Raw genomic sequence first — 15084 nt, 5'->3', positions numbered from 1 at the left:
GTTCCATGCTGCCAAGGGAGGGAAGGGCTGGGTGTGGGGGTGTAGGAATTACCAGGTGGAGTTTTACTGGGAAGTGTTGCCTCTTCCTCCCTGCACATCCCTGGATGAACATCTGGTGGGGAAAGGTGCTAAATGGGACTGGGATGCCCTTTGGGATGTTGACAGTATGAGGGACTCTGCCCTCCGTGCACCTCAGAGCCAGGCTCTTCCCTCCCACCCTTCCAGCACAGTGGAAAAAACTTTCCCCACAGGGAGAACTGAAGGGGGAAAAGACACCTAAAACATTCCCAGCTGCTGCATCCTCATGCTCAGATCTTCTGCATCCTCAGGGAAGATTAATTATCCCTGATTAATTATTTGTAAGGATAAAGCATGAGTGCCTTGGGAATTGTTGGTCCTTTGGAGAATCTGCCCCGAGGTTGTGGCAGATTGAACCGACCAGTGAAAGCAGAGACAGACAAAGCCCCTCTGCAGCTCTGCCAGGATCTTGAGGGTCTTTGGGGCAGGAGCAGCACAGGAGAGGAGAAAACCCCTGCTCTTCTTCAGATGGGGAGCAAATTAAAAACCACACAGACACAGCAAATCAGTTTTCAATTGAAAAATAAATTATTTTATTAACAAGTAACGTTTCCTTACAATAAGGCTCTTACATAAGTTAATATTTATCTTATCTCACCTAAAGAATAAGAAATAAATACTACTCTTTAACAGAACAGTGTTTTCTTAACAGTGCACGTCTCACAGCAGCTGCTGATGGATTATTTCCCACACCATCTTCTTGCGGAAATAAGGCATGTGTTCCTGAAAAGAAACAGGAAAAATCCATCACACAGGAAGCCAGGGCAGAAAGAGGCAGCAAACCTCCATTAACACCCAGGGAATTCTTGAATGGTGCTTCTGAGCACCTGCTATCTGGGTACAGGGTGGGTTTCACACAACCACCCAACAAAAGCACGTTTCTTTACAGGGACATTCATTAAAGCCCACCAGGGGGAAACCCATTTCACCAAGAGATACAAAGACCAGATAACCCAAACCATTGGCTGCAGCATCCTGGAGCTGGAATGCAATGGTCTTTAAGGTCCATTCCAACCCAAACCTTGGGATTCCAGGATCCCACAAACCCTCAAACCCAGCTGCTGTGCAGCTTCCCTGACACTCCCATGTGTGTGGAGCTGTTTCCACCTCACCGGGTTGAAGATGATGGGTTTGTCTCTGGAGATGAAATCTGCAAATTTGCAAACAAAAACTCCACAGTCACTTCCATTGTCTTGTTGAGGGATTTCCTGAGGAATACAAAAACATGGAGAATTTTTATCTGTCTTGAAAGAACAGCAATTTGGTCGTAGCACACATTACCCACACCTACTCCTGAAAACCTATTTCCATAATTCATTTACTGCTCCCAAAGCCAGTTAACTGCACATCATCTCCCTCCTCTGCTTGCCTGGAAAGTGTCAAACCCTCTGTGAGGAGGAGCTCCAGCTCCCATTCCAAATCCAGGCATTGCTGCCATACCTCTGTGCCCATGCTGCGAAGGGTCCACTCAGAGGTAGTCAATTCAATGTTTCTTTTCTCCCTGCTTTCCTCTTCCAGGTATTTTCTGTTGAAACAATACAAAAATCACTTTTCATCTCCCTGATTTAGGGCAACAACAACAAAAACAAAAGCTGTTGAGAGGTGACAGGAAGATAAATCACAGGGAAATGCCAGAGGATCCTCACAGCAGTGGATTTCAGGAATGTGGAGGATAAATCCCAATCTTAGAGACACAGTGAGAGGCTGTGAGCAGGGCTCCCCAGTGTGGAGCCCACCCCTGTGTAATATCTTGTTTTGTCACTTTTTAGTGAGAAAGACACATCAGGATGTGCAGCACATGTGGAAAACTTGCACCTCTGACACTCAGGGGGGGTTCAAAACGCTGAGCAGAACAGAAAAGGTACAAAGTGAGGAGAACTATGGGGCAGGACAGAAACACTTCATTGGGGAGGGGAAAAGGCCTCAAAAAAACAACCAAAAGGGATAAAAAAGCAGCTACTCACAAGACAGTTTTACAAATGTGGTCTCCTCTCTGTCCCAAGGAGTCAAAGTATTTGATGGCTTTCTCTCGGAGGTCTACGACCTGGGGTTAAAAGGTGACTTAGACAAAGCACACCCCAAACACTCCACCACTTTACCTGCCAGTTTTGTTCTCTCCATCCCCTAAATAAACAGCCAGTTTGACTCACCAGTAGTGTCCAGTGAATTCTGAGGTGAATAGGCACCAAGATGACATCATGCTCAAAGATATCCACACCTTTGGTCCATTTCTTTACTCCCTTGTGGCTTGTAGAGCTTAGCTTGGAATAAAAGAAGGTATTAAAAGCATAGACTGCTGGATAACCTTCCTTCTTGCTTCTTTCCACCAGAAGACTCATGTAGAAATTCATGATCTGCAGCAGAGAGAGACAAAGTGAGATGTGAAATAAGACACTAAATTAAAAAAACAGCAGCATGTCTTTGCTGGCCACCCTCAAGCTGAGAAAACTCCAGCCTGGCAGTTTTTGCACCCAGAATTTTACACTGGGGGACTTGTGCTGTTGGTTAAAGCCCCCACACCCACTCCAATAACCCAGACTGACTCCTGGGAGCTGCATCATCCAAGTGAAAGCTTCCAGAAACACCAGCCCACACAGTACCCAAAATAAGCAGTGTACAGCTATTTGTGGGCTCTGCAGTGGAGCTCCTGGAGGACTCCTGTGCCCAGGGAGGGGGGATTCCCAGTAAGTGCAGGACCCCATACCTTGTCGTTGAGCCAGCCCTGGGGCTGCAGGGTGCAGATGTCCTCACGGGTGACACTGAGCTTGAAGGCCCTGCTCAGGATGTCCTCAGGCCCACCACTGTTAAAGGCAGCAGAGATCTCCTTCTCCATGGCCTGGAACAAAGCATTCCATGAGGAAGGGCTCAGGGAGAAGCACACCATCCCCCCAGAAGGCTCCAAGTGCAGCTGCAGTGCCAGAGCAAGGAGCCTTGCAGGCCTTTGCTGGAGCAGCCACAGCACAGGCTTGCTGCTGAGCACAGGTACCTTTGTCAGTGGAGTCAGATCATCTGCTGGCTTTTGTGGGCATGGCAGGGGCTCGCTGTCCACAAAAAACAGGTCTTTGGACAGGACAGGTTTCACATGGAACTCGAATAATTTTCCTTGGGGGGCTTTGGCTGCACGCTGGCCCTGCCAGGCACAAGGACAGGAAGTCAGAGAGAAGCACAAGGGGTTTGCTGGGGGACAGGGCAGAGAATCCTGCAAGAAACTGGCAGGGGGTGTGTAAACACATCCCAGCAGCAAATCCCAAAGTCACATCTGATTGGTGACTGCATTCCAACTGTGCCCAGACAGGCAGGACTTTCCTCAGGCTTGGATTAACCACCTGGACACCCCAGCAAAGCCTCAGCCTCAAGCTGAGATTGAGGTAAGTGCTTCTGATTTCCACACTTCAGATTTTATTTTGGATCTCAATCCTGAGCAGAGATGAGTTCTATTTTCCAGAAAACAAAGTGAAGCAGTGACTATCTCACACTCACCACTGAAGCAGCTCGTTTCTCTCGTTTTGCCCGTCCACGAGAATCTTCTGGAGGTGTGTAGTAGCTGTCAGGAGAGAAACAGAAGTGAGCTGGATATCCACACTGCCCCAGGAAATTCCCCAAAATTCACCTTCTGCACAAGAAATGCTTTTTTAAGGCTGATTCTGACATGTGACATCTCAGTTTCCTTCCCCATTCTTTTTGTAGCAGCCAGATGAAGAGCTGGAAGTTTACAGCTTTCTTCCATCATCAGGTGCAAACTCCTTTATTTCTCAGTTTTAATCTTTGAAAGATAGGGAAGCAATCAGCACTTCCTCTATCAAGTGCTTTGTGATCTCCTGGTGACAAATGCCACTCCATCAGTCATTTCCTCTGCTCCCTTGAGCTTAGGGGACAGTGACAATTTAACTGGGGACAAATGCACAGCTCAATACAGTGCTTGTGTCTAGGGGGGAAAGAGAGCAGGGACAAAACCACCACAACCAAACCTCTCTCTGCCCCCATCTGCACTCTCTCCTCTATTGTCTGAGGGCAGGAAACCATACTGCCACACCAAAATCCCTCCCTGAAGCTGCAGCCAAAATCCCCCTCCCCAAGGAGCCTCCTGCACTCCCATCCTGCCACCACCAAGTCCCCTGGTCCCTGATGAGGGACAGCAATCCTTTTTGATCTCCTATTCCAACCCTGCAAGCCTCAAAAACTGCCTCAATTCCCCCTGGCTTCACAACTCCCTACTCCTTTGGCTCAGGATCCACAGGAAATGCAGAGTCAGCTCATTAATGGTGTGAAAGACACACAGACACTCAGGAGCAAAAATGGATTCTGCAAACCCAAGGACAACTTGGTGTGGCCACCACTGTCACCCCTACTTCCTTCTCCCAAAAAACACCCAGCACATCCCACAGCTGTGACAGGGGAGCTGGATTTCAGGGATAACTGGCTGTGAGCAATTTCTCAAACCAGCTGCTTCTCTCCCCCAGCACTGAGACACTGAACAGAATTGGTCTTCTGGAGGCTGACAGAGCCAAAAGAAACAAGAGCCATGGTTAAAAGAGACTCTTACCTGATCATGACACCTCTCTGAGGCAGCTGGGGGCTGAAAGCATCCCCATGTTTGGTACCTGCAGGGAAAAGCAGCAATATGAGAACAAGGAGGTCACTTCCCACTCCAGCAGCTGCACAGAGATCTCAGTTTCTGGGTGACATCACAGACATTTCATCAACATCTTCAACTCAGAAGTTCAAACTGTGGCATCTGATCAGAAATCATTTCAATCCCCCTATGATCATGTCACAAAGTGCAAGATATAAAAGAGCTAGTGATGAAAAAGTAATTAACAGGGGGAAAAAACCTGGGACAATATTAAACATATATGTAATTAGTTTATTTGGTTTGGAAGCTCTGCTTTTATGGAAATCCTATCTAGCATTAAAAAGGGATTAAAGTGCAGCTCTGAGGGTGCAGAGTCAAATATCCTCCTTCCCTGGTACAAAAATAAGCCAGGTAAAGCAGGTACTACAACCTTCTGTGCAGTGGGGTCACATCCAGCTACAAACTGCACTGCTACAGTCACAGCTCTCAAATACCCTTTTAAACCAATTCTTCCCCTTCAGTAAAACCCTCACAAAACCACTTTAGCCAATAACTAGTTTGAGGAAATGTCCTACAGAGTGGACAGACCTGGGTCCTGGGGATACTCACTGGTACTTTCTGGCACAGGTGGAGAGGCACCTCTGGATTTCTGCTCTTTCAGGGGACTCCCAGTCATCCCTGGTTCCTTGGTTTGAACCCTTTGGTGTAGCAGAAGAAAAGGACAGAGTTTTTACAGGTGATTTGTTACCACTGCATCTCAAACCACTGCAGAGGATACATCTGTACACAACTGGCTAAATGAAAGCAACAGAAATACATAAAGTAAAACTAGGCAGTTTAATCCTTAACAGAACCATGCTGTCACTGGTTCCATCCCCAGATGCAAAGGGCATTCTGAGGAGTTTACAGCCAGAAGTCTGGCCACATTCAATTCAGGCACAGTGAAGACACAAGAGTCACATTTTCTGTCTCCACTATTCCATAACAAACTTAATCATTACATTTGACTCTGTCCAGAACCCTGAGAGAGTAGGAAAGATCAATTCTCCTCCCCTTCCACCACCAGAAAGTTAAGGGTTATTTTGCTCATAATTACTTGTTGAGTCTTCCTGGCCGTGGAGAAGTAAGTTTTCCAGAATATTTTTCCCTGAGCAGACTCAAGAGCTTTTTGTATTTCTTATTTTCTGCTTGCTGAACATCCTAGCAGAAGGGAAGGAAAAAAAAGAGACGTTAGCAGGCATTCCTTTCATCTCAGCCCAACTGTACAGGAATTCCACAGCTGTTGCATCCCAGAACAATTCCCTCCTCCCCAGTTTACCTCTTCAGCAGCACACAAAGGCCTGCTGGTGCCACTGACTCCTGGAGAGGTGGGACGTGGCTCCTTAATGGGGGGCCTGGGTGTGACAGGGCTCTCCGGAGCAGCTTGGGTGTCGTTATCCCTGCCCAGGCTGAAAACATCAAAGGCACAACAAACAGGGTTAAGAAAACAGTCAAAACTCCTGATTTATTAATCAGGTTTTAATTAGCACCTCCTGATTCAAGGAGGCTGTCCAGGACTGTGTCCAGGAGGGTTTTCCAACATCTCCATGGACAGACTCCGCAACCTCTCTAGGGTGACCTGTGGCAGTAGCTGAACACCCTCAGAAGAAAAATAAAATAAAAAAAGTGCTTCCCAATGGAAATTCTCTGGGAAAATGGAAATTCTCAGGGGTTTTTTTGGGATTTTTTTTTTTGTGGTTGAGTTTCTGTTTGCATTCCTGGTCTCAGGCTACTCCCAAGCTGTTCACCACTTCCTCCTATCACAGGAGGTGAGAGTGTTGCACTTGTTAATCTTTCTCTGATCTCCTGAGTCTAGCAGCTATCTGGATTTAAAGAGAAAGTTTAAAACTGATCAAAGGCAAGAACACAACTGTCTCTCCACAGCTGGAGACCTCCCTCAGTATGGCAGCCAGGAGGAATCCCAGAACTTTGGAAAAATGCTGCTCTGTGGACACAAACACAAATGTTGGGCAACACAGGAAGTTCAAGGATGAAAGTGAAAGGCAAGAAACCCATCAAAGCAGAAGTGCAAGTAAACAGAAGGATTTTCACCTCAGATATGGAACTGTCTTGCAAGGAGAGGGTGGTGTTTCCTCAGTCCAGGTGGTGTCACAAGGCATTTTTTCTACCACAGAAGAGCACGAGCCATCAGCAACTGTCAAGAAAATGTGAGTTTTATGAGTTTAAAGAGATCCATCAAAGATAAATTACTTTAATTTTATGCCTCATGTCCTAACATGATTTGTGTTACGTTGCTTCAGGATATTTTCATATTGGCAGCTATAGAATGTTGCCAGCCTGAGCCTAATACAAAAGGGTTCTGAAGCTCTACTACCCAAAATCAGCATTTATAACAATTTCTTTCTGGCAAGCTAGCAGTGGGACACCCTAGAACTGCATCCAAAGCAGTTAATATCTGGAATCCACAACCACATGAGCATCCTGGGATAAACCACAGAGTATGCTGAGTTGGAAGGGGCCCACAGGATCATCAATCCAACCCCTGGCCCTGCACAGACACCCCAACAATCCCACCCTGTGCATCCCTGAGAGCATTGTCTGAATGCTCCTGGAGCTCTGGCAGCCCTGGGGCTGTGCCCATTCCCTGGGGAGCCTGTTCCCAGCCCTGGCTCCAATCCAGGAGCAATACCAGGGTGCAGGGAAGAAACAGAGCTCACCCTCCACTATTCCTGGGTGCTACCCAGATATTTTGCCTTCAGCAACCAGTCCCCAGACTGGGCAGAGCTGCCCAGACTCAGAGCAGCAGGAGAAAGGAATAAGTGAAGGATTTGCTGTCAGCCCTACCAGGTCTTGTGTCCTCATCCTCTGTAGACACTACAAATGAAGAGTCAGAAGAAATGTACACAACCTGAAAGAAAAACAAGTACCAGAGTGAGCATAACCTGAATATGAATACTGAAATTCAGCCAGCTGTGCCCTGATTCAGAGCCCATGGTTTTGCTTGGGATGCAGCAGAAGGCAGGGGCACTGATGGCACCAATTCTGTCACACAGGCTCTCATACATGCAGGGATTGTGGGAGCTGATCCCTGAGCTCCCCTCCAGATCCTTGCTCACCTCATTCTCAGAGTCAGAGAAGGAGAAGTCATCTCTCTCTTTAGTCTCCTGGCTTCTACTTGCTGCCTCAAACTCGGCATCCACAGAAACCTCTTCAGGCTCCCTGTTAGCCCCAGAGACACATCCTGGAAAAAACACATCACCAGGCCATAAAGAATGGGACTGGAAACAGGGGTTGGGATTTCTGCTTACACTAAAGCCCAGCTCCTTGATCCCACATGGAGCAGATAACTCATTTCAACCACACAGCAACAGCCCAGCAGAACCCCCCACCCCATCACTGGGGATCTTGTAGGAATTAGGAAGCTCCACATCCCCCATGGAACAGCAACAACTTTGATTTAAAATGCTCTTTGTGCTGCTCTGCAGGGCTCAGTGCCAGAGAGACCCAGGATATGAAACCATATGATATGCACCAACATTTGAAACCTTTCAGTTACTAAAAGCATTAAAACTCACCCTAAAACTTACTTACTTCTACTTAAATGTCTACTTTATGTGTAAGTGCCTTAATATACTTCAGTCCATCCACAGACTTTAATTCAATCCCTGCACTCTGATTTCTCTCTGAAAAATTCAGAGAGACCCCTGATTCACTGACTCCAGCATCCCCATGCCCTGCCCCAGCCAGGATTTATCCTTGGTGAAAATAAATGGCCTTCCCAGGACAGAAAAAGTTGTTCCCTGCTTCTCTTCCTGCCTTCATCATACCAGGATCTCTGATCCTCCACTTGGTTTGAAAACCAGAGAATCATTAGGGCTGGAAAACCCCTGTAAAGTTATCAAGTCCAACTGTTCCCACATTGACCCAAGTGCCCAAATGCCCCATCCATGAACAATGGGACACATCATTAATAGGCCCAAGAGCTATCAAATCCCCTCTCCCCAAAAGAATGGCTCAAAAATCCTCAGCTTCAGCAGCAATTATAAAGTACCAAACCCAGAGTTCCCCCAGGTACCCCAAAGCCAAGGAAAATTAAATATCAAATCTCTCTGTGAGAGGCAGTACCTGATTTTGGTCTTTTTGCAGGAACCTCCTCAGGATCTTCCACAGATGATGTAACACTGAGGGAAGAACAGACAGAACAATGTTTTGCAACCACAAGGCCCAAACTTCCAAAGGTGGCTTTCCTATTTCCCCAGGCTCATCTCCCAGAGAGTTATCATCCCACTAAAGCAGATCAGGCCTCTTCTTCTCCTCCTGTTAATGCTTCCTCAAGTTTTAGCTTTGCTCCTATCACCAAAAAATGCCTTAATATGTAATGCTTTCCTAATTCCTCCAGGAAAAACGCCCTCCAGGGGTCACCAAGCCATCCAGGTTCATGAAACCACGCTGAGCTGCAAAGGAAAGTTGAAGCAGGACAGGAAAGGAAAGGTGGGAAAGCCAGTCCTGCTCCCATCCACTCCAGCAGCTCCTGCTGAGTCAGCGCTCGGGAACACATCCCTGAAGCAATTACCAGCCTCACCCTTTCTCAGGAGCCCAAACACCAGCATTTCTACCAGCTGATGCCACCATTAAGTCCGGTAAAAACGTCTCCTTTAGGAGCAGAGCACAAAGAATGTTCCTACTTTTTTTTTTTTTCCTCCTTCTGAGCTGGCTCCTCGGTGAAAACTACTCGCGGTTCTTTCAGAGACATTCCCTGTCTCCTTGGCTCTGGGATGGGACACTAAACAAGTTTCTCCCGGGGGGAGCAGCCACACTCCCCAGAATTCAGGATGAATTCAGGATGCGATCCATAAATCCCAAGCAGCAGGCACAGAGGTGGCTGGGCCATCCTCACCGGGAGCACAATGGTCCATGCCAGGGAAAGTCTCTTTTTTTTATCCACATCCACATTCCATGAGGTCCCTCCAGCCAACACATCCACACAGATGCATCTGCTTTTCCCTGCTCCATCCTTTTCCCCTTTCCAAGCCCGCACCCTGCTCCCGAACCACCTCAGCAGCGGGGATTTATCAGCAGTACCCCACAGTCACCTCCACACCCGGCTCTGCGGGCACGCTCACGGGCAACACTCGGCATTTATCGGCAATCGCCGACACCCACGCGGGCAGCGCGGGGGTGGCGCGCACACCGAGCGGCGGCGAGGGCTGACCTGGGGCTCGGCTTCTTTCGGCGCGGCGGCTCCGGGCTGAGGGTGAGGGCCGCGGCCGGGGCCTGGCGGGCGGCGGCGCGGAGGGCGCGGAGAACCGCCAGCAGCCATTGGTACATGGACCGCGCGCACTTCCGGCGCCGCGCCCCGCCCCCGCCGCGCGCCCGCGGCCCCGCCCACTGCGGGGAGAGCCACGCCCGCATCCCCGCGCCACGCCCACTGCGGGGATCGTCACGCCCACAGCCCCGCGCCCCGCCTCATGGCCCCGCCTTATAACAACCAAGGCCCCGCCCACTGCGGGGGTTGCCACGCCCACATCCCCGCACCGTGCCCCGCCCACAGCCCCGCGCCCCGCCTCACGGCGCCCGCCTTATAACCCCCAAGGCCCCGCCCACAGCCCCGCGCGCCCCTGGTGACGCCCCGCCCACAGCCCCTCAGGCCCCGCCCCCCCTCGCGCCCGTTCGCGGCGGGCAGGAACGATGTGCGCGTGCGCGCCGCAACATTCCGAGCCAAGAATTTTGGGCTCTTTTTGTCCATTCTGCTCCTATCCCGTCACGTTTCTTCCCCCTCTACCCCAGGTGGCCCTAATAGTGCTACCACATCTGTGTCAGGAGCTCTGCCCTCTCCTAAAGTCAGGAGGTTTTGCCGTCTCCGAGGGTCAGGAGCTTTCCCTACTCCAAGAATCAGGAGCTTTGTCCCATTGGTGGGTCAGAAGCCCTCGCACAGTCAGGAGCTTTCCCTACTCCAAGAGACAGGAGCTTTTTCCTCTTAGAGAATCAGGAGCACTCGCAGAGAGTCAGGAGCTTTCCCTACTCCAAAAATCAGGAGCTCTGTCCCCTTGGAGGATCAGGAACTTTTGCCCTCCCAGAGTCAGGAGATTTCCCTACTCCCAGAATCAGGAGCTTTTTCCCCTTAGAGAATCAGAAGCCCTGGCAGAGGTAGGAGCTTTCCCTGCTCCAGGAATCAGGAGCTTTGTCCCCTTGGAGGATCAGAAGCTTTCCTTGCTCCAAAAATCAGAAGCTTTGTCCCCTTGGAGGATCAGAAGTTTTCCCTGCTCCAAGACTCGCTTTGGTGGGGACCTGGCTTGGGGTAGCTGGGACTTGCTGGGCATTTCCCGAGGCTCTGCTGCTTTCCCAGGACATCCCAGGAAAAGCAGGGACTGGCCCCGGTGCGGGATCCCCTCCCCGGCGCTCACCGAGTCTCGCTGGGATCACGGCGGCGCTTTCTGCTCCTGGGCATCGCGACCGAACCGCGACTGAGCTGCGACCGAACCGCGACTGAACTGATCCGCGATCGCACCGCGACTGAACCGGACCGCGGTCGAACCGCGACAGAAACGATCCGCGATGGAACCGCGACTGAAACGATCCGCTATGGAACCGCGACCGAACCGGACAACGATCGAACCGCGACTGAAACGATCCGCGATGGAACCGCGACCGAACCGGACAGCGTTCGAATCGCGACCGAACCGAATCGCGACCGAACGCGCCGCTCGAGCCGTGGCTTCCAAGCGCGAGGCGCGGCGGTGCCGCGGGGCTCGCCCGCTCCTCGCCCCGGAGCCCCGGGAATGGCCCAATTCACACGAATATCCCGATAAATCGGTGTGTCCTGGCTGATAAATACAGGTGGCAGCTTGAGCCAGGCGTGCAGGTGGAATTATCCCTCGAGCATCCAGCTCTGGAATAAAGTAATGCCTGATCCTTAATACTGAGTTGGAGTTTTAGGAGTTTTTAAAATTCCTACTGTTTAGGAGTTTTGTTCCCGAATTTCGGTGACTAAAAGGGTTTTTAATGCTTTTCCTGTTGCTTCCCATCTCCTCGCTCCAAGCTGGCTCCAGCTTTTTATTCAGGAGCAAAAAGGATTTTTAAGGGAAAGCAGGGAGGAAAATGTGCAGGTTGAAGAGCTCTGGGGCAGCTTTTCCACCAGGAGGTCCTGCAGAGAATCTAAAGGGTGGTGGGGTCTGTTTTAATTAGAACCTTCCTGGTGATGTTAGGAGTTTAATTTCCAGGTTTCAGGCCTCGAGGAAGGAGCCTGAGCTGGGATGCAGAGCCCAGCAGAGGGCAGGACCTGCCTGTCAATCCCTTCCTCATCCTCCCGGCACAGTGGAAGGAGAAGGATTTTAAGGCTGTGAAATGATTTTTAAAGCCGGTGATTGGCTTTTTGTGAGCCTGTGTCCGTGGGGTGGGAGTGATCACTGCACATCCAAATCCCTGTAACCTGTGCAGCTGGAAGGGTTTGTCCCAGACAAAGGAAAACTAACATGGAGTTAGGTGAGCTGGTTCTCTTTTCCACAGTGCTGATATGCAGACTACCACAATCCCTGCAACATCAATAACCAAACACATGAATAAACTTTAATTAAAATAATGCCACCAGACTGAGCAAATTTTCTTCTTGTATTGTTTTCCATGCAGCAAAATTTTCCCTTTTATTTCCCCCCCCCAAAAAACATAACAACGAGTGTCTGTGTTGTAACTCCTGCTCCTTCCCAGAGCAGTTTGACGTTGGCTGCATTTCCCAATCCCTGCATTTTTGCAGCTGCTGGTTCCCTCCATGACTTCATCCCTATTCTGCCCCTGAGCATCTTGCTCACAGCACTGACGTGTTGTGACTCAAAGTGATGATATTTGATGCACTCAAACCAAAATCCAGCTCCTGGCTGAACAGACCTGGATCACATCTGTCCCATCTCTGACAACAGAAGGAGAGCAGAGAATTTCCATCAATAACTATTAATTATGGCTCATTATTTGTGCATTTCTCAAAGCATGTTTACCTTTAGTGCAGCCTCCATGTGAGGTTCCAGTGTGTGGTGTTGGGATAACAAAGTAATTTCACTGAGTAGTTAATTTGGGAAATGATGGGTGATTCTAGGCACAGACACTATTTTAATGATATAAAGCCAAATAGGCTTAATCTGTCATTTAATCCCTTCATTTTACACCAGTGCAGGATGCCAGGGGGAACAGCTGTGCCTGCAGGGCAGGTGGTTAACCTGGATGGAGGGGAGGAAAGGGGAAGGGAAAGGGAAGAGGAAGGGATGGGAAGTAAAGAAGATGAGGAAAAGGAAGTGATGGGAAGGCAAAGCAAGGGGTGGGAAGTGCCTTGGTAAGGGAAAACAAGGGAAGGGGAGGGATAGGAAGGAATGGCAAGGTAAGAGAGTGGAAACCAAGGGAAAGAAAGGCAGGGAGTGGGGAGGAATGGGAAGGGAAGTAAAGAAAGGCAAGGCAGGACAGAGGCAGCTGAAGCAGCCTGGGCAGGTCTCCCAGCCCCATTCTGAGGACAGGATGGGAAATTCCACCTGCCAGGAGATGAGCCCATGGTGGGCAGAAGGTGCCCAGGATGAGCAGTGTAATGGCAGAGGTCTCCTGGAAGAGCCTGAAGGCATCTCCTCTCTGAATTTGGGAGCCCTTGGGAATTCTGGTGTGAAGACAGAGTCCTCCAGCCTGCCCAGTGTCTGGGGTGGGTGACAGCAATGGCCCTGCTGAACCCCACACTCCAGGGAGTTTATCTCTGACCCTCTATAGTGTGAGCAAGGAATTATTCCTTCCAGACCCACCACTCTGGTTCACCAGCAGCTGCTGGACCCTCTGATCCCTGGGTAGTGTGCAGTGCTTATCTCCCTTGGGATGGCCTCTCCAGTGACTTCAGATGGGAGTTGCCAAGCTGGAAGCCTCAGAGCACTTGGAAAAGCCCTGGAAAGGGATGGTGCTGGCTTCTGGGAATGGGCTGCACACTCAAAACAGCCCTGGCAGTGTTCAGAGATTGCTGAAACCATCCATGTTAGAGCCAATGTTTACTGGGACAAGACCAGCTCCTGAAGGCTGCATCCATGTCCCAGCCATGAGCTGGCTCTTGGAAGGTCCTGGACTGCTGCTGGTGATGAGCAGGGGAAAGAGAGGAGGAGCACAAGGAACTGCTTGCAGGAATAATATGATGTGCTGAGATGTAGATCCTCAATCCTGCAAGCCATGATCCCACACCTGTATCCCATGGAGCTTCCCCACAGCCATGGAGACTCTGGGCTGCAGGAGGGGGGCTGGGGTGAGATTTTGGGGCAGGCAGCTCCACTCGTGCCTGGGCATGGGCTGAACTTTGGAATAAAGAACAAGTTGCCTGGGGAACTTGTGGCTGCCCCATCCCTGTCTAAGGACAGGTTGGATGGGGCTTGGAGCAACCTGGGAGAGTGGAAGGTGTCCCTGCCCATGTCAGGGGATGGAACTGGATGGGCTTTAAGGTCCCTTCCAACACCAACCATCCAATTATTCCCTTTAACTCTCACTTTCACCAGGTGACTTACTTCCCCATCAGTGTCTCTGCTCTTCCAGAAACCATCCATGAGTGCAAGCCAGAGCATCCTGTGTGACAAGCCACTGGCAGCTGGATTTGGAGCAGAAGTGGACAAACAGGTGAGGCCAATCCCACTCTCTGTGGTGTGCTTTGCAGAGGGATGAGACAGGGGCCTTCATACAGCCCCCAACCCTTTCAGAGGGAGGGTATTTCCAGCTCACTGCAATTTCAGAGCCCTCTTGCTTTCTCACCCTGCAGGAACAGCAGAGGCTGTCCAGAGCCTCATCCAGCCTGGCCTTGGACACTTCCAGGGATAGCATTCCCTCCTGCCTTTCTCTCTAAAACCAAAATGTGACTGTCAGACAGCAAAGTCGTGGCTTCTCCCGGGCTGGGACATGGGACTGGAGAGGTTGGGAGTGTTCCCACTCTCTCCAGAGCCTTCAGGGCAGGATGGGAGCTGACAGGTATCACACAGCACATCTCTGAGCCGGGGGTCTCGGGGCTGGGGCTGGAGCAGAGGCTCTCTCTGCTCCCCTGGGCTCGGATTCAGGGCTCCGTTTATTCAGAGCGACCCTGCCTGACTCACCCGGGAGCAGGGATGAGCCTTTCCAAAGGAAAACTCGCATTAAGCTCTGCCACAAGGCTCTGGAGACCATATGGAGCTGGGAGAGGGGTGGGGGCCAGCCCTGACCTTTATTGTAGGGAGGGCAGTGCCGCTGACCCCTGTCCCTGCCCCCCAGGGGTGGCTGTTCCCAGGCCACTCAGGTTGTTCCTCGCTGCTAAAGAAGACAATTAAATCCTTGAGCCCAGGTTTTAGTGTTTCCATGTGCAGCCAAGTATCTTAATCTGGGCTGTTTGGGGAATTTTTATCCCGTGGATCCCTTGGTATGCCTGGAATGTTTGCTTTTCCTACTGTGTGCGTGTGTTTGAG

At 50.4% G+C, this 15084-nt stretch overlaps 1 protein-coding gene across 2 annotated transcripts; it reads right to left on the bottom strand.

The window, feature by feature from the left end:
* Positions 1-583: 583 nt before the first annotated feature.
* SENP2 (SUMO specific peptidase 2) lies at positions 584-11494 on the bottom strand. 2 transcript variants are annotated; one of them, XM_056498517.1, is made up of 17 exons: positions 11056-11494; positions 8777-8832; positions 7768-7892; positions 7496-7559; positions 6743-6845; positions 5970-6099; positions 5748-5851; positions 5261-5349; positions 4622-4679; positions 3559-3622; positions 3065-3208; positions 2783-2914; positions 2229-2432; positions 2043-2122; positions 1519-1603; positions 1191-1286; positions 584-801 (listed from the first exon to the last, which is right to left on the bottom strand). In XM_056498517.1, exons 1-17 carry the CDS (start codon positions 11097-11099, stop codon positions 739-741), a joined length of 1641 nt encoding a protein of 546 aa, XP_056354492.1. In that variant the 5' UTR covers positions 11100-11494; the 3' UTR covers positions 584-738. The 2 variants fall into 2 exon arrangements, with proteins under 2 accessions (XP_056354492.1, XP_056354491.1); XM_056498516.1 differs by lacking the exon at positions 11056-11494 and adding an exon at positions 9864-10042.
* Positions 11495-15084: the final 3590 nt, after the last annotated feature.

Source organism: Oenanthe melanoleuca, chromosome 9, assembly GCF_029582105.1.
Source record: "Oenanthe melanoleuca isolate GR-GAL-2019-014 chromosome 9, OMel1.0, whole genome shotgun sequence".
Classification (NCBI taxonomy): domain Eukaryota; kingdom Metazoa; phylum Chordata; class Aves; order Passeriformes; family Muscicapidae; genus Oenanthe; species Oenanthe melanoleuca.
The sequence above is the reverse complement of the archived record's forward strand: the minus strand, read 5'-3'. Positions and strand labels throughout refer to the sequence as shown.

Excerpts from the sequence above, each read along its gene's own strand:
- SENP2 (XM_056498516.1), bottom strand. The coding sequence starts at position 9,979 with ATGTACCAATGGCTGCTGGCGGTTCTCCGCGCCCTCCGCGCCGCCGCC. Across the intron at positions 2,123-2,228 it reads GAATTCACTGGACACTACTG|GTCGTAGACCTCCGAGAGAA; the intron begins GTGAGTCAAACT and ends TTTTAACCCCAG. Across the intron at positions 802-1,190 it reads AACCCATCATCTTCAACCCG|GAACACATGCCTTATTTCCG; the intron begins GTGAGGTGGAAA and ends GTTTCTTTTCAG.